Below are 21,178 nucleotides of genomic sequence, written 5' to 3' on the forward strand. Positions count from 1 at the left end.
CTATCTGCTGATTACCTCATCTGGCCGTGAAGTGGCTGCGCATGTCTACGCCAATTGGTCATGGGATAGAGAGGAAAGAATGACAGCAGTGGACTCTCTGGCCACTACACCAGAGGGTCAGGTGAACAGACGGCTACCGGATGAACAGAATTACATAGGATTACATTTATGTACCTGTTCACCACGCAGAGCCTCTGCAAAGCATTCCTGGGCCTCCTTTGCCTCCTCCCTCCTGGGAATACCAGGCCATTTTGGACGTGCTCCCTCCTTCTGCAAAAACCCTTACTTGTGTTACTGACTAGCAAATGCACAAGATTATGTACTACTGTATGTGCGAAGACACGCGGCTTGCTTCTGCAGAAACGAGGCACCCAGGGATGCAGTGTGTCTGATTTACAAGGTTACTGCCCCCAGATAAAAATCATGATTCACTGCAGTTCTCTGGTTCATTACATTACATTACAGGCATTTAGCAGACTTTCACAACTATTTACATAGCATTTACTTTTATGCAGCTAGATATATACTGAAGCAATGCAGGTTAAACCTTGCTAATGATTCACATTAGTATTTTTATCGCAGGATTGCATGTTTTTGACGAACTTCCTTAGTTCTGCTGAGAAGCCACCTGCCCAGGAACACTACGCACAACGCGTCACGCAATTAAGGCCACGTCCACAATGGAGGAGAAACGATCCTTTGCGCTCCGTCGCGTGAGTAGGCTATTAGCAGTAAATGGATTATCAAGATTATAAAAATGCTGAAAGGTTGTGTGGTGGGCTGTACAAATAACAGGGAAGAACACGGACTTTAGGTTTTATGCCCTCCAGTTCAAAAAGTCCGAGTCAGTTAGGAGAAAAAAGTGGCGTCAGGCCGAAGTGTGGCGGGTGAGTAAAGTTTTTACTGGAAATTAAGAGTTAGCTAGGTCGTCTACTTTAGCTGTTGGTAGCACAAGCGATATTGGTTTAAAATGATTTTCTGGTCGGTTATCTAAGTGTTATAATTAACTAGATAATGAACGTTTCTCCTTTTTGTTGGTTGAGCTAGCCTGCTCAGCATATTGGTGACGGCTTCGTGTTTGGTTACTTGATAGCAAACGTTAACGTTACTTGGGCAAATTTTAAAAAGCCGAAGCTAACCTTACTAAAATGGCGATTTGGTATGAACGAGTTCAGGTTCTACATCAGTCAACGCTAGTGACTACAGTTATTTTGCCATTAAGTAATTAAGGGCTAAGGCCTAAGGGCGTTCACTTTGCGCGGTCAGTGTCTGACCAACTACATTCGCCGTTTTGTGATTCCAAACGGTAGGCCTAAATAGTGTTTGGCTGGCGATTAAGCACTGTACAGTGGTCCTGTTGTAATCTCTCCTCATTTTCGAACAGTATGTCCATTTCTGAACAACATACAATTTACTGTCGGTTTTTCATTATTTCTCTGTTGCTGTTCGTCAAATGTGTCGACGCGTTACTCTAAATTAGCCATTTTCTACCAACGTGTTGGCAGCAAGTTGTGACTTGCCCACCAACTAACGATAAATCAGAAAACGTGGATGTATGTGTAGCAACAACCAGTAAATAACGTTAATCATAATTAATTGATGTGTAATGTTTGCATGCTATGGCAGTGCAATGTTGAAAGTCACTGAGCTCTTCAGTACGACCGATTCTACTGCCAATGTTTGTCAATTGAGATTGCATAGCTGTATGATTGATTTTACGCACCTTTTAGCAATTGGTGTGGCTGAAATATCTGAAACCACTCATTGGAAGGGGTGTCTGCATACTTTTGGAAATGTATGTTTTTCAATTTTTTGTAATTATTTACACATGATACAATTTATATAAATGCATGAACAGACGTTTGATATCACTATCTTATTTATTACAAACGGGTACTTGGATGGGAGAACGCCTGAGAATACCAGTACCAGGTGCTGTATGCTTTTTTGCGTTTTCACACACGAGGGCGCTGTTTAGCAAGGTAAAAGATGACTGAAGAAAAAATTAACGTTGGCGTGTCCTAATTGTAGCCTACAATCAGCAAATTAACGCATCAAATTATTCCTTCAACAAAGTTAGTTTTTTATCGAAATAATCATAGTGTCCGACTTCTGCTTACTTCAGTTTCTGTCATTAGCTTTTTTTCAGAACTGGAGAGGGGAGAGGTTCACGATTCATTGATGCAGAGTTTTTGTTCATTATATGTGTATTTGCGAATTATATATGTACATATTGAACTTATGAAGTAAGTTCCGAGAATGTGCTTACGCTATTTCCATAATGTTATAAGTTAGTTTGGGCTTCGCTGCGATTTCTCGGAGGGGTAAAGTTATTTTGACGAGTTTCCCATATCTGCACGCATGCGCCGTGTGAGGCGGTGTAAAGCGTCTTTCTCTTGCTCCTGGCTGGTATTTCTGTCTGTTTTAACTCTTCAGATTTACACAGAATACAAGTGAAATTATTATAAAAGACCGTATTTTGTGAGAAATAAATATGAATCGCCTCTAACCAGGATATTTGTATTCAGGATATTTTGTTACCTCTCGCTTTTTCCTGTATGAATATCACTGGCAATATGTCCAGCGTTGCATTGTGGGAAATATTTATAAAACTGTTTGTCGGAGATGAAATAAATAACGAGCACCAATATTCTGGCTTACGGAATGAAACCGGACAATGTGCACAATCGCTATTTTGCGGCTCTGACAGCTGTGCATGTCGGAAGATGTCATACCCGTATGTGTGAACGGTATGGTGTGGAGTGGGGACGCATCCCGAAATGTGTACAACTCATACTTACCTGGCAGGGGAGATACCATGATCAAGAAGGTGGTTCACCCAGGGCGAGGCTCAGCCATTGCACTCCGGTTGTGCTGACCCCTGCGAATTCCCCAAATGTGGGAATCTCGACTGCATAATTTCTGGTAGTGGGGGACTGCGTTCGCGCTCTCCCCTGATTTTCTGGTGGAAAAAATATAAATCGTTTTGAATGATCCTGGCGTCATCCTGGGACTGATAATTGTAGCCACCCAGTAGATGCTGCAATATTTGTTATAAATATGCCATATTCTGACAATACTACGCATATCAAATAAGTTACATTCTGGAAAAGTTACATTCTGGAAAACTTGCATATGTACATAGCTTTATTTTATTAAAAGTAACATACACTTGTTGGTGTTGCTTGTACAATAATTTAGTCAGCGAGACAGCAAGGCTGAACATTAACAGCTATGTCAGTGGTCTAAAGTGGTTTTATATGCACTACGAAAACCATCTTGGCCCATATTTTGCTACAACAGAAAATTCCAGTGTTCTAGCCAAATGTACACATGCCCGAAGATTGGTATTTTCTGTTAACACATCTTCAGTTCATGTTGTGCAAAATTCAGTTTATATCAGAAAACAGATACAGGTACAAGTCCTGCAGACTCCTAATGCACACTATAACTACTGTATGTCATTAAAAGGTGTGCTAAAAACACATGTGACTTGGTTGTATTTGCATTTATGCTTTAATAAAATATTTTTTATATTACACATTAAAATGATGAATCATGAAACTGGTTTCAAAATCGGTCTTGGGTCTTTTGTGTAGCTTTTATTGTGTAAAAGGCTGAGACGTGCGTTCGTTTGTCTAGAAGAGGTGCTCCGTTTGAGTTCTGATTTCACTGAACATTAAGAGAGGATCTTTTAGGCATTAGTCTATCCAGCGCTTTTTAATAGCACAGTTATTAAAAATAGCTGAATACTTAACCTACTTTAAGTTTAGCACATCATCGCCTGCTTTTGGATAATATTCTAATTCACGTGTAGCTGAGTGCATGTTCTATTTTAAATGTAACATTTTAATACTGTTAAGAAAATATCAATGGGTGAGACGTACGTAACGAAATTTAACGGAAGCAACTATGTTGGCGGTCAATTCCATTATTTGTGTAACTATTTAAACCGTATTAGCTGTAGAGTTTTTCGCTTACGGCCACACCACCCTGAGAACGCCCGATCTCGTCTGATCTCGGAAGCTAAGCAGGGTCGGGCCTGGTTAGTACTTGGATGGGAGACCGCCTGGGAATACCAGGTGCTGTAAGCTTTTTTTCCCCCTCGTTGTCACACATGAGGGCGCTGTTTAGCAAGGTAAAAGATGGGAAACTAACTTATTCACACTGAAGAAAAATTATATGTTGTCCTGTCCTAATTATGCAGTCACTTCTCACAACGCATCTGTTTTTCCCTCAACACAGCTGTTTTTTTGTTGAAATAATCTAATGGCTTCCGACTTCAGATTTCTTCAGTTCCTGTCAAGCTTTTTTAAGAGTGAGAAAGCAGGGGTATTTCAGGAAGCAGGATTATTGAAATAAACGATGAACTGTGCTGAAAAAAACCTGGAACAGCTGTTTTTACTTGAGCCCATGTTCCAGTTTGGGGAGGGATACGGGGTTTTACTCGGTGCAGATTTCCAGCTAACTCAGTAAAACGCGTTTTTTTTCAGATTGTCGCGTAAAATATTGGCTAAAGTCATGGAGCAGTCACGATTGTTTGGTTTGTATGTGCACTAAACTGGGATTGTATCATTAGCTACACACACTGAATGTGACTGACTCCCGGAAGTGACGTGTTCTATTTTTCCGCTCTGCTGTTTTCTGCCTCTAAAGAATTCAGTCAGAGGTGGAGGCCGAGTTGAAAATGGCCGACGGCGTGGATCATATCGACATTTACGCGGATGTAGAAGAAGAATTTACACAGGTAGCGTGCAATGTTTATTTATTATTTACACCGTGCACATATTTATCCACGCGTGGGTGCAAGTGTAGTTTTGCACGCCGAGAAATGAATGCGTAGTTTCCCGATTTGTACGCGAAAGGGCAACGAAAATCTGGTGCAGTGGATGTTCTGTTTTTGTGGAGCTGGAGAGGGACCTCGGGGGAGTTTCTCATCAGTCTGTATTTGAAATGCTCGTTGGTGTTAGTGAGACTCGCAACATTTGTGTCTGCTGAATTGTTCTGTTTCGTCCTTGTTTTGTGCGTTACAAATGTAGATTTAAGAGCGCATTTGGTGTTGGGACGGTGTGTGTGTGTGTGTGTGTATGTGTGTGTGTGTGTTGTTGAAAGAGACAGGCAGGCCCTGTTTGGTCAACCTGTGTTTAGCTGGCTATTGCTGAACGACCGGGGCTCTTCGGCCGCCAACTTTAGCTAATGTTGACCAGCTACTTGACAAGGGTAGCGAGCTCCCTTCATGTAAATTATTTCGCCAAATAAGTTTTTACTTTTTTTCCAAGTGTCACGGGAACACGTCGCTAATATTGACGTGTTCCAGCTAAGTGACACATTGATTCTGCTCTTGTTGCACGAGCTAATGAACTAACATAGAAAATCTATTATCTCCATTTTCAGTTTAACGAGAGCATTTTTATATCCTACTGACGCTCTATTTACTATTTATTAATGTTGGGTGACCTAGGCAAACGAAGGTTCTCTGCGTGCTGGGTACTGTCCCGACATGCTTTCTTGTTATGTTTTTGTCCATCCACTTTACTCGTTTTTCTGTAGCCTAATGTTGGGCAAATCATGGCAGCGAAGGTTGCTCAGTTATTTATTTATTTGAATCTACGCATGCTGATAATATTATGTACGGTACGAGAACAAAAAAAAAAACAATAGATTTTCTGAAATATAATTTTGTGTGTGCGCATCAATGCGCGTAAACCTATGTAAAGTCTAACTGAATGTATGTTTTGTTTTATGGTATCCTTATTGAATATTGTATATGTATTGAATGGTCCTTTCCTTCATAACCTTTAAAATGCTGTCGTGTGTGCAGCTTACAATTACTAAACTGACACCTCTATCTCTTGTAGCAGTTGTGTTCAGGTAGACCCGAACAGCTGGCTGAAAGATTTCCATCACTCGTTCCAGAAAGTTCTGCCATGTGTTTCTTCCATCCCTGAACTCAGCCAGCTGATTTCAGTAATTCAGTAGTTTTGTTCCAATCACCTGAATATCAGGAAATTCAGGCGATTGGAACAAAATACTGGGGAGGACTTTTACTTTCTGAACCTGGATTTTTCCACCAAACGCCTAAAGGGATTTGCTGGCTTGTGTCCACCAATCGGCTGGCTATGAATGAGGACAGCTGTCCTTCGTCCAGTTGCCCGTGCACCGGGAGACCAGAGCGTTATTGGACACGGCGTCCGCACACCGCGCGTCGAATTTAATCCATCGCCGGTCACAGCTGCGCTCGAGTAAAGAGAACCCTATCAGTTCACCCCCCCCCCCCCCCCCTTTGCTGAGTCCAACTCGCATGTCACTCGGCCCGGGTGCGGTCGGGGCCAAGCGTTCCGAAAAACCGAGGTGCGCCGTTTCCGTGCCTCACCCGGGGCCTGGCCGGTTGTGACTGGGAGGAGAGGAGAGGGGGGCGGGGCGTCTCCAGGGAGCGGGGCGTCTCCAGGGGACTCTCGCTGCCTGTCATCCTTACCCACCCGGGGCGGGGGGGGGGCGTGGAGACGTGCCGTGTGCCAGCGCTCTGGGCGCATATACCCCCGGCACCCCCACGAATAGAACTGCCTCCCCCATCCACCACGCCCCGCAGGTAATAACGCCCTTGTCCAGGTCGGTCCCTTGGCGGATATGCGATGGGTGTGATGTAAGTGGGGTTGGCCAGTTCGGCGAAACGGTGCCACGAGTACGACCGCCTGCCTGCTTTACGCTGACGCGTTTAGCGCGAGCTGCCGTCGACACGCTTGCAGTTCACGTTGAGTGCCTTGCACAAGAGCGTTGCACAAGAGCCTCGCACAAGAGCGCGGCTCCGGCTGGGAATCGGACCCACGGCCTTTGCGCTCGGAGCCCAGTTTCCCCTGACGGTTTGTTGCCGTGCCGCTGTCTTTTTTATTTTAATTTTTTAAATTTTTTTATAAATAAACCGTTCCCTGCTCTTTATGTTCAGGCCAGACCCAGGCTTTGAAACCTAAGGTCTCGACCGAAGATCACGAGTAGCTATTTAGTTGAATCGGGTGTTTGCCGTGGCCTTTTTTTTTTGGCTAAGATTAGAGAGGCCCCGTTCTTGGGGGAAACGCAAGGTCAGCGGCCTGAAGATTGTGTGAATATCTATGGTGTGAATTTCCTGTTATGGAACTCGGGGGGTCCAGGTGCGCTAACGGCTCGCTAACGTCCGTCGCCGCGCTGCTTTTCTGCCTGCCCCGCAGGACGCGGAGTACGACGTCCACGACCTGTACGATGAGGTCATCTCGCCCTCCGCCAACAACGGGGACGCCCCGGAGGACCGGGACTACCTGGACGCCCTCCCCCCGGCCGTGGGCAGGGAGGGGGGCAAGGGGGCCCCGCCCAACGTGGTCTACACCTACACGGGCAAGAGGATCGCCCTGTACATCGGCAACCTGACGTGGGTGCGTTCGAAGATCTTGGCCTACGTACCCCGTTCCGCCATCTTGGTCTGCCTTTTCTGTAACGGGTCTTTGTTTTCGGTTGCAACTGTGGGCGGGTCTAATTTTTCGGCTTGTGCCCTCTCTTCCCAAGTGGACGACCGACGAGGATTTGACGGACGCCATTCGGTCGGTCGGCATCAACGACGTGCTGGAGATCAAGTTTTTCGAGAACCGAGCCAACGGCCAGTCTAAAGGGTGAGGCTCTCCTGTAGTACTGTGGGGTCTATGAGGTGTAAAATAGTCACTGGCTCTCCTGTAGTACTGTGTGGTCTATAAGGTGTAAAGTAGTCACTGGCTCTCCTGTAGTACTGTGTGGTCTATGAGGTGTAAAATAGTCACTGTCTCTCCTGTAGTACGGTGTGGCCTGTAAGGTGTAAAATAGTCACTGGCTCTCCTGTAGTACTGTGTGGTCTATAAGGTGTAAAATAGTCACTGGCTCTCCTGTAGTACTGTGTGGTCTATGAGGTGTAAAATAGTCACTGGCTCTCCTGTAGTACTGTGTGGTCTATGAGGTGTAAAATAGTCACTGGCTCTCCTGTAGTACTGTGTGGTCTATAAGGTGTAAAATAGTCACTGGCTCTCCTGTAGTACTGTGTGGCCTGTAAGGTGTAAAACAGCCTTTGCTGCAGCACTGCGTCTAACCCGTGCGTGTGGGACCGCGCCCGCAGGTTCGCCCTGGTCTGCGTGGGATCGGAGGCCTCCTCCAGGAAGCTGCTGGAGCTGCTGTCCAAGCGGGAGCTCCACGGCCTGAACCCCGTCGTCACGCCCTGCAACAAGCAGTCTCTCAGTCAGTTTGAAATGCAGTCCAGGAAAAGTATGTGGAGCAGAAGCGCAGCGCTCTGCCCTTACTGCAGCCGCAATGCAACACTGCACGTACTGCAGCAGCAATGCGGCACTGCACGTACTGCAGCAGCAATGCGGCACTGCACGTACTGCAGCAGCAATGCGGCACTGCACGTACTGCAGCAGCAATGCGGCACTCTGCCCTTACTGCAGCCGCAATGCAGAACTACATGCATTGCAGCGGAAATGCAACACTTTGCTCGTGCTGTGGCAGCAGTGCGAAACTGCACGTGCTGCAGCAGCAATGCGACACTGCACGTACTGCAGCGCCAATGCAGCATTTTTCCCTTGCCGCAGGCGCAGCGCAACACTGCGTGCGCTGCGGCAGAAATGCAACACTGCATGCACTGCAGCTGGCATGCAACACATTGCGCGCGCTGCAGCAGCAACGCAACACTGCATGCGCTGCAGCGGCGACGCAACAGTCTGCACTAGCCGCCGCAGTGGCAGCGCCTTACTGCCAGTTTGCATGTCCATCCCTTATCGCCTGGGATACTCATCCATTCAACTAATGTAACTGAAGGAACTGCTGTACTAAGGGCAGCAGTTTGCATGCTCTGTGTGTAACGAATGCAGGAAGTGTTCTGATTGGCTTTTTAAAGGGGGCTCTCCGCAGGCTGTAAATGACCTGCATAGCACTCCGTGTTAATGGTGCACCGAGTCATGTGATCAGATTTAGATTTTTTCCCCTTTCAAGTGCAAGTTTGGCACTTTGAGTTCAGATGGGAGCAGAGCAATGATGCATTGTGGGATACTGTGGCAAGGTTAATGTTCTCGTGTCCCCCCCCCCCCCCCACAGGCACGCAGTCAGGGCAGATGTCTGGCGAGGGCAAGGCCGGCCCCCCTGGCATAGGCCCCCGCGGGGGCTTCCCCCTGGGCAGGGGGAGGGGGCGTTTCCCCGGCCCCCCCGGCCCCGGAGGTGACCGGTTCCCGGGACCCGTGGGACCAGGAGGGCCCCCCCCACATTTCCCAGGTGAGCTCTGGCCCCGCCCTCTAGGAGCCCAGCCTACGGAAACTGCAGCGATGGAGGGGTAACCTCTTGCCTCCTCCTCCTGGCCACGCCCCCCCCCCCCCCCCCCCCCCCCCCCCCCCCCCGAATGCTGCCTGTCCCGCCCCCTTTGTCTCACACCCCCTTTTTTTTTTGGGAGGAGGGGGCAGGATTTAGCTACGGCGCACTTGCTCTCTCCCACCCCCTCTCCGTCCTGCTCTTTCTCTCTCTTCCTCCCCCTCCCCCTTTCACTCTCAACACTTTCTCTTTCCCTCTTTCTCTTCGTCATTTCTCCCTCTTATCCTACTTTCTCTCTCTCTCTCTCTCTCTCCTCTCCCCCCACCCCCTTCTCTCTCCTTTCTCTCCTCCCTCCCTCCCTCTCCCCCTCTCTCTCTCTCTCCTCTCCCCCCTTCTCTCTCTCCTTTCTCTCCTCCCTCCCTCCCTCTCTCTCTCTCTCCCCCCCCCTTCCCTCTCTTGTGTAGCCGCTGGCCGGGGTGAAGCGGGGTGCCAGTGGTGACTGTGCTTTTTTCCTCCCACTAGGGCCTGGGATGAGGTCCTCGGAGCTCATTCCCCATAGGCACCAGGACAGCCATCTGATGGAAATGAATTTCAATTGCTTCCAGCCGGGGAGGGATGGGAGCTGGCGACCCAGAGGTGAAACAGCCTCCTCCTCCTACCCGTAGCGCGTTAAGACTGACACCCCCCTGCCCCTCGTGCCCAAACAACACACCCCCCCCCCCCCCCCCCCCCCCGCACCCCCTTCTTATGTTTCCATCTCCCCCGGGGAAGGAACCTCGACTGGACCCCCACCCCCACGACCCGGCTGTCTCTGGTGCTCTTACTTCATCCATCAGGGGTGTAATATCCTGTGTTCGCCCACAGGGGGCGTTTGGGTGAGGGGTGTATCGGTGTACTTAGCTGTATTTGACCACCGTTTATAGCAGCGTTTAAGCTTAACTTTTGGGCTCTGGCTGTTTTTAACTTGAATTGCCCCCCCCCCCCCCCCCCAACCAAGCCAGAAAGCCTAGAATATTCCATGTCTGAGAGCGTTAGCGGTCACGTGCCCAAGCTGGCCGTGCCTTGCCCCTAAGCAGCACACCTCTGTTTGTTTAGGTTATTCTCCTAAACCCCCGCCCCCTGGTGTGTGCTTTAAGGGAGGTGTCCGGGTCCCCCCTGTTCCACTCTCCTGTGGCACGGTGACTCCTCGCGTCCCAGATAACACCGCAACTTAGAATTTTGGGAGCGGTCAAAGTACTTTAAAAAAAAGGATTGACGACAACTTGCCTTAACTTCTGTATCGATTTTCCTGAACGAGGTTTCCGTCAGCAATGGGCTGTGATGCTAATGTCTTGGTGTGATGCTGATGTGGCACTGTGACAAACTGATACCACTGCAGTGCTACTGAAACACAGCAGCATTATGCCGGGGCTTATGCAAGTTAGTTATAGCAGGTTTTCTTCGCCTCTTAACAGGAGCTTGTAATGGAGATAGGGGATAGGGCTTTGTGACTACTCTCCCTTCATTTCCCTCGCTCTCCCTCTCTCTCACTCTTTCTCTCCTACTCCCTCTCCCTCTCTCACGCTTGTCTTCCCCTCTGCCTCTCGGTGTCTCTGCGATGCTCGGACCTGTCCAGCACTTGGCTCCAAGGGCCACTCTGGTGAACCTTTTAGGTGTGACATCACAAATGTGTGACATCACAAATATGTGATTAGAACGTTCTAAACTGAACATTCCACTGCTGATGTCGCAAGCCACTGCTGCTGACTGAATGCACTAGAGTTCTAGAACACTGACTTAAAATTATTTGGGGGGGGCGGGGTGGGGAAACGTTCCTTAAAAATCTACCCTTCAGATGGTTTTAAACCCTGATCCTGACCCCGACCGTCCTGTGACACGGTTCAAACTGATCCAGGGTCAGCGGTTGGCGGCGGCGCGGTCAGGCGTGTGAACGAGCCTGACCGCAGGCTGCACCGGGTCCGAATATCAGCGCCCCGCCCGTTTGTCTGCCTCTCTTCCTTTCTCTGTGGAGCACGAATCTCACCTTTGACCTCTACCCCTCGGTCGCTCTCTCCGCATGGCTTGAGCCGCTTGGTTTCAACATGTGCGCTGTGGACGCACCTCGCATGTAAAAATACAGTATGCTACCGCAAAGCTGGCAGCGTCATTTAAACGGCGGGTCCCATTTTGGCTCTCCAGGTAAAGAGTCAAACCTGAAAGACGGGAATCTCTGGCCTGCCTTTGGCTGCTACATTTCCATACACGCATAGCGGTTACCGAGCAGCCGAGCCAGACGTCCTCTGCTCTTAATTGGGTTAGCAGAGCCGTTGTGTGTTGACCTTGCCGGGTGAAATGTTTGCGCTTCGAGATGGGAGAGCGAGGCTTCGCGAACCTTTGTAACCGTTAAGGCTCTGCAGTGATGTCGGCGACCGGCCTGTATGAACCGGTCGAACCCCGCGAACGAAGGTCAGAGTCCCTGATAACGCGTGAGACCCATTTTGCAGTTAAAAAAAAGCCTCGCCCTCCAATCGCAGGTCTCGACGTAATGAGTGCGTCCATTCGAACAGGAACGCGTAGAATGTTCAGGGCCCTGTTTCACGAAGCGGGATTACTGAGTTAGCTGGATAACTGCGCTGAGTAAAAACCCGGAACCCTCCCCAAATCTGGAACATGGACTGAAGTTATCCAGCTAACTCTCTAATCCTGTTTCATGAAATTCCCCCTGCTCTTTAGTTTGGTGCAGCTGGGTAATCATTGGGGGGTTGTTTTGTGTTTTGTTCACTTTTTCAGGAGGCCTGCAAGGACCACCTCGTCCCCCGCCTGGTCCCCCGGGCCCCCCAGGTCCCCCCGGGCCCCCTCCGCCAGGACAGGGTCTTCCCCCGCCCCTGTCGGGGCCCCCGAACCGAGGCGACCGCCCCCCCGCCCCCGGTGATGTTCCCGGGCCAGTTCGGCCAGCCGCCGATGGGCCCCATCCCCCCCGGCCCCCCTCCCCCCGTCCCGGGCTACGGCCCGCCTCCGGGGCCCCCCCCCGCCGCAGCAGGGCCCGCCCCCTCCGGGGCCCTTCCCTCCCCGGCCCCCGGGGCCCATCGGCCCGCCCCTCGCCCTGGCCCCGCCCCCGCACATGCCCGGCCCGCCCCCCGGAGCCCCGCCCCCGGCGCCCCACGTCAACCCCGCCTTCTTCCCGCCGCCCGGCAACAGCAACATGCCGTCGTCCGACAGCCGGGGCCCCCCTCCCAACGACCCGTACGGGCGCCCGCCCCCGTACGAGCGGGCAGACTTCGGTCCCGCCGGCAGGTACGTTTCAGACCAGCCCCGCCCCACCCTTCCAAAAAACGGGCGCGGGGCTGGGAACACTTTTTTTTTTTTACCACCTGAGCTGTCCTGCTTGAAATTCTCCGGTGACGCCTTGTTATGAGTCTTTCTGTCTCAATACTGCCTCTGGCTGTGATTTGCAAGTCCCGATTAGCATCGTGTGAAGCTGCGCGTGCGAAATAGTTGCAGAAAACGCTGTTTCAGAAACGTGCTGAAGGAAGCAAGCGTTGTTTGATCTGAGCCGATCTTCAGCTCTACTGGTGCCCTGTTATTGGGAAATTAGATTCACGACCTTTGAGATCTTGACTTTCAAATGCCTTCTCTAAGCAATGCTAATTAAAAAAATGGTGTATTTCACAGACATGCTGTTTAACGTATTTAACAAGATTGTAGCTGCGGTAACTTTGCTTCCACTGAAATTGTGTCCTTGAAAATGTGTGTGTGTGTGTGTGTGTGTCTCATCCTGAGGCTTGTATGCTGGTAGTGCTGTTGTACTGGGATAGTTACCTTGAGGGTGTTTTTATAGATGGATTTACAGTGAGGAATGCAATCATTTATGGTGAGGTGTTGACAGTGTTTAGTGTGCTGCGACTAAACTGATCCATAGATCAGCGGGTGGGCCGACGTTTCCCGCAGCACTCAGTCATAACAGCCGTGCCCCCCCCCACCCTCCTCCGGGAGTTCTCTCGCTCTGTCCTTCTGCCGTCTCTCTCTCCCGCGTCGCTGACCCCCCCCCTCCTCTGCCTCCGCGCTCAGGGAAATGGAGGCCGCTCGCACCCCTCTGAGCGAGGCCGAGTTCGAGGAGATCATGAACCGCAACCGGGCCATCTCCAGCAGCGCCATCTCCAGGGCGGTGTCGGACGCCAGCGCAGGTGGGTCCCGCCCACGCACGCACGCACAGGCACGCACCGGCCAATCGCCGTCCTCCCCTTGGCCGGCCGGCCAATCGCGGTCCTGCCCGTAACCGTTTTAACGGTCCCCCCCCCCCCTTGTGCAGCGGACTACGGCAGCGCCATCGAGACCCTGGTGACGGCCATCTCCCTGATCAAGCAGTCCAAGGTGTCTGCGGACGACCGGTGCAAGGTGCTGATCAGCTCGCTGCAGGACTGCCTGCACGGCATCGAGTCCAAGTCCTACGGCTCGGCGTCTAGGTGAGCCCCCGTCGCCGCCTCCTCCCCCCCCACGGGCCCGGCTGAGCCCCCCTCGCCTCCCCCTCCCACGGGCCGGGGCCCCCTTGCCTGCCCCCACAGGCCCGGGCACTATCCTGGGAGCGGAGAGGCCTCCTGTGCACTGTACACAGTGTTACTGTGTGTGTGTGTGTCCTGTGTCTGCGTAGAGCACAACCACGGCATACACAGCAGAATGTAGATTGCATATTGTGTATGTGTGTTCTTGTATATTTAGTGTGTGTGTTCGGTATAAGCAGTGTGTGTGTGTGTGTGCAGTTTGTGATGTGTGCTGTATGCGTGTGCCTGTGTGTATCTCGTGTGTAGCGCGCGTTTGTACGTAGTGCGTTTGTATGTTGTGTGTGTGTGTGTGTGTGTGTACTGCAGCATTACTGCCCGTGTTGTGGTTTTATGAGGTCCTGCCCTCCCCCCTCCCCCCAGGCGGGAGCGGTCCAGGGAGAGGGACCACAGCCGGTCCCGGGAGAAGAGCCGGCGGCACAAGTCGCGCAGCCGCGAGCGCCACGAGGACTACTACCGCGAGCGCAGCCGCGAGCGCCACCGCGACCGCGACCGGGAGAGGGACCGCGACCGCGAGCGAGAGTACCGCCACCGCTAAGGGGGGGACAGGTGCGTAACCCCGCCCCCTTTCCCATGATCCCCACCCCCCACCCCTCACCCCTCTCGCCCCGCAGGAGGCGACGCGAGCGGTGCATTGTGGGGACTGGGCTGAAGATGGGCCAACAGGTCAGGTAGGTGCAGTCGACATGGTGAGTAGCTTTCTTGACAGGTGTGTGTGTGTGTGTGTGTGTGTGTGTGTGTGTTAGTGTGTATGTGTGTGTGTTTGTCTCCGGTTACATGGCTTGTGAGGACATCCAGTCATTTATAGCACAGCTCTCTGTGAGTGCACGCACTCCAGTGAAACGCAGGGTCTGCTGGGTCTTAAAATTTACAACCAGCTCAGCCGCAAGAAACCAGGTGAGGTGAGTTTACTGTGCGAGTACGCTACTTAGTTTGATCAGTGAGTAAGCTGTGAGTAAAAACTGTGGCCAGCAGACCATTCTTAGTAAATCCTAGTGAAAGTAAGCCCTGGCTGATTTTTGGAGTGCAGTCACGTCCAATCACATCCTGTGTGCAGGGTGGAAAGTTAATATTTGAAGACGGCACTTTAATTTCTGTGAAATATAAATAATATCTCGTTACTGTCCACTGCTAATATTGTTTCTGTTCTTCGTGTTTGATCTAACCAAGGGCAACGGCCTAGCTCCACCTTGTGCTATACCGTCCTGGCAAACAAACATCTTTTGACCGAACCATGAACAGGGAGTTTTCAGCTGGTCTCGATGGGCACAGGGTTCGATTAAACGTTCTGTAAGGCCCCATCTGTCTATTGATCCATTGACTCCCAACCCCACAGTGCTGCTTGTGTTTGTAAGCTGACCACTGTTAAGATGAGTACATGCATACGATAGCTCACCCTGGAAATTTTTGGTTGAACCCTGGAGTCCCTAGAACGTGTTCTTTCCTCCATTTGTTATTTTAGAAAAAACGAAATTTCCAGAATTATTAAATGTGGGAAGATTTGACAGGAAAAAAAATTTGCCAGTGATTGATTTTAATCTCATGTTCATTGGTTAAAAAGCTGCCTGTACGTTTTATAGTCCTCAATCCTAACCGTAAACAATGTTTGTTTTTTTTTGTTATTTATTTTTGTTTTGATGTGTTTTTAAAAATGCTACTAGCTACTAGTCAAGCTTGTATAGTATATTCTTAAGTATTTTTGTGTGTGTGTACGAACGTGTGAGGTAGAGACTGAGATCTATTTGTACTCCCATTTAGGATTTAAAATGTCTTTGCTGTCTTTTTAGACCTGTTCTGCCATTCGTATTGCTACCTTTAGCGACAGAATGAGAATTGTAAACAGTACTCTTCTGTGGCCTACGGGGGGTTAGTAGCCAACTTGGACGAAACTGCCATTTTTGTCAATTTTATGTGTTTCAAAAGATTGAAATATTGCATCGTAAAATTATCTGTTGCCCCACACGATTATAACAGCCTGTTGCTGTTAGGGAATATATTTGTGGTGAAATGAAGTCTAAACTGTTTCAGTAAGGTCAAAAGTTCTTTAACAACTTTGCATTTTTGAAAAGCCGTTTATTTAGTGCTACAGAATGCCCAAAAATCCGCACCTTGTTTGTTTGCACCCTTCAGCGTATTATTGGAAACGGTTACCTTACCGACGTGTTTTTAATATTCTGCGCTGTTAAAAGGTTTTCCAAAGATCTTTGTCCCTCTTCGTCATTTGTGGGGACTCTTCCTCTGAGTACGGCAGACGGGGAGTGGTTCTCGTTCGTTTTTTTTTGCGCGGCGATGGTAACTTATCGTCGACCTGCCTGCTCGTAGCGAGGACGGAAGAGTCGCCGTAAAATGGCTGCCGGTTTTTATTTGTATTTATTTTTATTTATTTACACTGCGCACTGAGTAATGTTGTGTGGCTCACCGTGATTGACACTATTTTGCGAGAAAATAGCGTGTTTCGATTTGTTTTATTTATTTATTTATTTTTGGTTTTTCGCCCCCAAAACTTGTGAAGTGTGAATTATGCATGTTCGGTCCGTTGTGAGGTTTTTTGGCTTTCTCCCCAAAAATATTTTCCTGAAGGTTCCGAGATTTAAGCGTCAGTCTGTGGAATTTGGCTTCAGGTACAATACAGGCCATAAGTATTAGGCTACGTGTGTTTTAAAAAAATATAAATAAATAAAGTAAATAAAAACTTTAGGTATAGAAGAATTTGGTCCATTTTTGCGCATTCATTGGATAACAAACCAAGTACAAACTTTTATTCAATTCTACCTACAATAACGATAACTTACTGTAAATAAGTCAAAGGAGGCTATTTTCAGAAAAGTCAAGTGTAATATTACATGTAATATTATTATATATATTGTAGAAAAAAATTGTTTATACTTTGGTTTGTTATTCAGTAAATGTGTGCATATTAGCTGAAGTCTTCTCTACTGAAAGTTTTTCTTTTTATAAAACCACTGGTGGCCTAATAGTTTTGACCTGTGTTTCTGCCTGGATAAACAGGGTTAATGCATACATGTGGCCCTATTTGTACTTTGGCACTTGTGTGTGTGTGTATATATATATTTTAAAAAAGCAAAAATATTCACTTGCGTGTAATGCTGAAGTTACCATTTTCAACACTGTCTGTCTGTTTCACGGATAGGTTCTTCCGTATTTTTCAAACCACTATGCTTGCGTGGATTCATTTGTTTACAGGGTGAAATGGTAGAAAGTTGTTTGTATTGCTTTTCGGGAGGGTGCAATAATCATTGTAATGAATACCTTAGGTAGTTGCTATATATCGAAATAATTTAATGTATTGCGGTATTGTGTAATCTTAATTTTTTTTCTTTAAAGTGATTCTTCATAATTGAACCCCGTAGGGCTTTCTGCATATATTTGGAATGTAGTCTTCGTGCCTATATATTTATGCTACGAGTTATTAATGTTTCAAAGTTTCATCAGAATGCATAAATGTGATATAATTATATACTATATTGCATATTTTACCTAAAACTAGTCTTGGCCCTTTTGGATTATTTTTTTGTTTTGTTTTTACCTGTAAATTAGTGTGGCAAGCTTTGTATTAATTGGAAATATTTGTGTTTGGAGGACAGTTTTAAACTGGTGGAGCAGCTGCCTAGCTTGGGCGTTTTTGTAATCACCTTGATTGGATTGTAACATGATTTATTTGAAATAGCTACTTTTCCAAATTTGGACTTCTCACACCTGTCAATGGTTCCAGTCATTCACAAATCTGGTAGAGGTGCCAATGGAAGATGAAGTCCAGATTTGGAGGTTATTGGAGGTTTTTGTGTACAGTTGCCCAAGCTTTGGACTTCATCTCCCATCATTCCACTTGTGATGTGTAATAATTTTGATACCAAACTCAACCCTCTGGCCACTTCTCTTGAAAACCATTGTACAAGTGTGCTGGTGCCCCCTAGTGCCTGGAAAAATCCAGGGCTAATGCACCCTGTCCTATGGTCGAAAATACAAACATTGTTAAAAAGTTTGTCAGCCCCCCTTCAGAATACAAAATATATGGGTATTGTACCAGTTTTGGACTTCAAGCTAGGAACACCTACCGGTGTTCGAATGTGAAAGTGAACGAGTACGCTAGAATGTCATCCCAAAAAGAGGGAGGAGTATGCGTTTTAACTGACCAATCAACCGGGTGTATGTGTTTTAATTGACGTTTGTGAACAGAGCGAATGTGTTCTTGTCTGTGCTTCTTCGCCCCAGTCTCCTTAGGGGTAGCCTCTGTGAAGAGCTTTTGTGTAACTCCTGTCGGTCTGAACGTTAACGCGACCTTAACGTTTCGTTTGGCCCCCCCCCCCCCAGGTGTTTACGCTCAGCCGAAATGACTAGCTGCTTTTCTGCCTCGCCCGTAGGTCACCTGTGATGTGTTCTCCATGCCGAGAGACCCTGCTTTATTCCCGAGAGGTTGAATTTTCTCTCTCGAGTAACCGCGCTCTGTGGCTACACATTTGCTTGGATGCGTGTCGTTTGTTGTTATTTCAATGCGACCTTTTGGAGTTCAGGGGGGAATTTCACCTCAGGATGAATAGGCTGGACGCGAACCGCTCGCTGGTTTCGTTACAAAACGGACGAAGGCGAGGCCAAATTACGACCCAGTCTGATTTTGGGCCACTCGCCAACCGCCGTTTTGCGACTCATTTGATGCTTTAAATGTTGATGCTGAGAACATGCTAGCTTATTTTGTTGCGAGGCCTGGTTTGGGCCTCCGCTTTCTAAATCCTGGCCGCAAGCAGCACATGCTTTTCCTCAGAACAATCGGCACATTTCGGTACATGTTGGCTTTGGTCCCACAAACGGGAAATAGTAAAGCCTGTAATTCTTGGGTGAAATTCCCCTTTCTGTTCATCCTGGTATTTGCCAAATAAACCCTTTAGCACCGTTCAATACTGTGAGGACAGGATGAGCCAAGAGGGCTTGACTTGCGCTATGTTGTGTTGGCACGGGAGAAAGGAGATTTAAAAGGGTGGAGAGTTTTATCCCTTTGAATAGGTTTTTTTGCAATGTTTTCTCAAAATTCTGTCAGTGTTCTAGAACTCCATTGCTTTCAGTTATCAGTAGCTATTGTGACATCAGCATTAGAATGTTCCGTTCAGAACATTCTAATTACAAATTTGTGATATTATACCTTTAAGGGGTTAATAATGTTGCACATTAGTTCTGGGTCATTTGCCCAACTTTGTTACCACGTAAAGGACACTAAAATCCATCCAATTTACCATCCAGCTTCCAAGTTCACGCGTACATGAGCTTTAAACAAATCATAACATTGTTGAAATGGCAGGCTGCTTTTGAATAGCAACCAGTTTCGACATTTCTCTGAGTGTCCGTCTTAAATTTATCATCCCGGTTGCTTGACATTGGATAATACGTGGGCTGTTTACCTGGCGATCAGGTTGGGGAAATGACCTATTTGTGGTTTCAGCTGTTGTGTTGAGTGCCTCTGTGCAATTGCATCTTTAAAGGCCTGACATTTTTGGGGCGGGGAGGGGGGGCGGGGAGCCGTGACATCACATTTGCTGCTTTAATCTGTTGAATTACAAGGTGCAGAAAAGATGACACTGTTTACTTGTATCGTCTGTACGGAGTGCATGCCTCTCTCTAGAGCTTTGTCCCTCTTGTCTGCACGCCCCTGAAGCTGTTTAGATAGAGCATTGACTGTGTCCTCTCATCTTTGTGAGGTATTTCATTTTTCTGACCAAAGTCCCTGCTGTTCCTCCCTGCGGTCCTGGTGCTATGTCTTTCCTTGTGCGACCCCCTTCCCATTTTTGATCAAGCCCCCCCCCCCCCTCCCCCCCATAAGGAACCCCTATGTGGGATAGGGAGGTTGACACCATTCCAGTGTGACTGAGGACGGCGATTTTTTGCATCTGGATAACAAACGGTTTTATTTATATTTCTTTTTTGTTATTTTGTTTTTATTCTCACCACGGTTTTCCTCTTCTCGTCCAATATCGCTAAAAGTAGCGGTCTGTTCAGAAACCTAAAAAAACACCTCTAACTTTTGGCACATTTGCCATTGGTAGCTCCCCGACTTAGGGCCCGTAATTTCAGTTTTTCACGTTTATTAGCATTTTGTATTTAAATTATTTCGGAAATAAAAAAATGGTCCATATCACTTATGCTTTGGCCTATGCGTAATACAATGTCTTAACACAACGTTTTATTTACGAAAATATAGCCTGCCATTTAAACGTTATTTCATTGAATGTTTTAAAAATGCAGCATATTAGTCTCTTTTTAAAATGCATTTTTAATTAGGAAATTCATTTTTTTTTTTTTACTAGCTTCAGTTTAGATTTATTTTAATTTGACAGCGTAGAACAAATGGCCTATGGAAATATTAGTTTATTTGCATTTAAAATAGGTCGTTTTTTTTTTTTCGTTTTTTTAAAACTCAGTTTCATAATTTGCGTTGTTTGAACTGGGGAGAGGCACTTTTTTGTTCCCCTTTAAGAAAATTTAATTTAAGAGGACTGTCATTGTGGATTATATGAATGGCCAATTTGAATTATTGGAAATTATTTTTTTGTAAGTGTGACCGAAATTAGGGCCAAAGATCACTGCCAACATGCAAAATTACTCTACAGGAGTGATTCTCGAAATGATCCTCAAAATACATCTGAAGTTCCTCTTATTGATTATAAGATTATAATTCTGAACAGACCTGACCTTTGTATAAATAGCAGCCGAATGAAGTTTCCCCTCTCACCAGTGAGTTTCCGCTCCATGCATTTCCTGTAGCGTCAGTTGACTTTAAAATTAGTAACCTCGTTGTCCTTATTGCATTACTTTCAACAAAAGGGACCGTTTTTCTATTGTTTTGTTAGCGGTTTTATTTTGTTTTTTTTATTTTTATTTATTTTCTCCGAAAGGCTATTTTAATTTATTTCACAAGTGCAGACCTGCTTGCATGTTGGTGTTCTCCTCCCCCCCTTATCGTTTGTAGTTAGCCGAGAGATGTGTCAAGTGCTGTGTCAAGTCGAAACCCAAATGACGTGTCAATCAAACCAAACTCCGCCCTTCGTTCTGACACATTTTCAGCTGCAGGAGGGAGGATCGTCAGGATCGCCAGTTGCGCCAGGCTCCGCCCCACCCCACCCCACCCCCCACCCCAACGCAACGATGCCGCACCTTCGCCCGTCTGTCCATCCGTCTGTCTGTCTGCGCACGCACGGAAAGGGGAGCGACTCACTACCTAAAGCTCAGTGACTGTAGTGTAAAGTAAAACCCCGCACTCACGGTAAAAACAAAAAGAATAATAATAATAAAAAAGCTCTTTTTATTTCTTTTTTTTTATGTTGCTCACATGTTTTATTTGATAC

General features: G+C 47.6%; 1 protein-coding gene and 2 non-coding genes across 3 annotated transcripts; all 3 read left to right on the top strand.

Moving 5' to 3' along the window:
* The first annotated feature begins 2,793 nt into the window (after positions 1 to 2,793).
* On the top strand, positions 2,794 to 2,957 carry LOC118219402. The gene has a single exon (XR_004763758.1). It is a non-coding gene; the product is annotated as a U1 spliceosomal RNA (small nuclear RNA).
* Positions 2,958 to 3,975: 1,018 nt separating this feature from the next.
* LOC118219400 lies at positions 3,976 to 4,094 on the top strand. The gene has a single exon (XR_004763756.1). It is a non-coding gene; the product is annotated as a 5S ribosomal RNA (ribosomal RNA).
* A 562-nt stretch (positions 4,095 to 4,656) lies between these two features.
* On the top strand, positions 4,657 to 21,127 carry LOC118218710 (cleavage and polyadenylation specificity factor subunit 6-like). The gene is given in 13 exon segments (XM_035401331.1): positions 4,657 to 4,747; positions 7,203 to 7,403; positions 7,534 to 7,637; positions 8,111 to 8,256; positions 9,085 to 9,258; positions 9,814 to 9,927; positions 12,061 to 12,185; positions 12,187 to 12,288; positions 12,290 to 12,564; positions 13,339 to 13,454; positions 13,580 to 13,733; positions 14,190 to 14,375; positions 20,898 to 21,127. Coding segments are annotated over 12 exon segments (1,746 nt in total). The 5' UTR covers positions 4,657 to 4,687; the 3' UTR covers positions 14,365 to 14,375; positions 20,898 to 21,127.
* Positions 21,128 to 21,178: the final 51 nt, after the last annotated feature.

This window comes from Anguilla anguilla, chromosome 19 (genome assembly GCF_013347855.1).
Source record: "Anguilla anguilla isolate fAngAng1 chromosome 19, fAngAng1.pri, whole genome shotgun sequence".
NCBI lineage: Eukaryota > Metazoa > Chordata > Actinopteri > Anguilliformes > Anguillidae > Anguilla > Anguilla anguilla.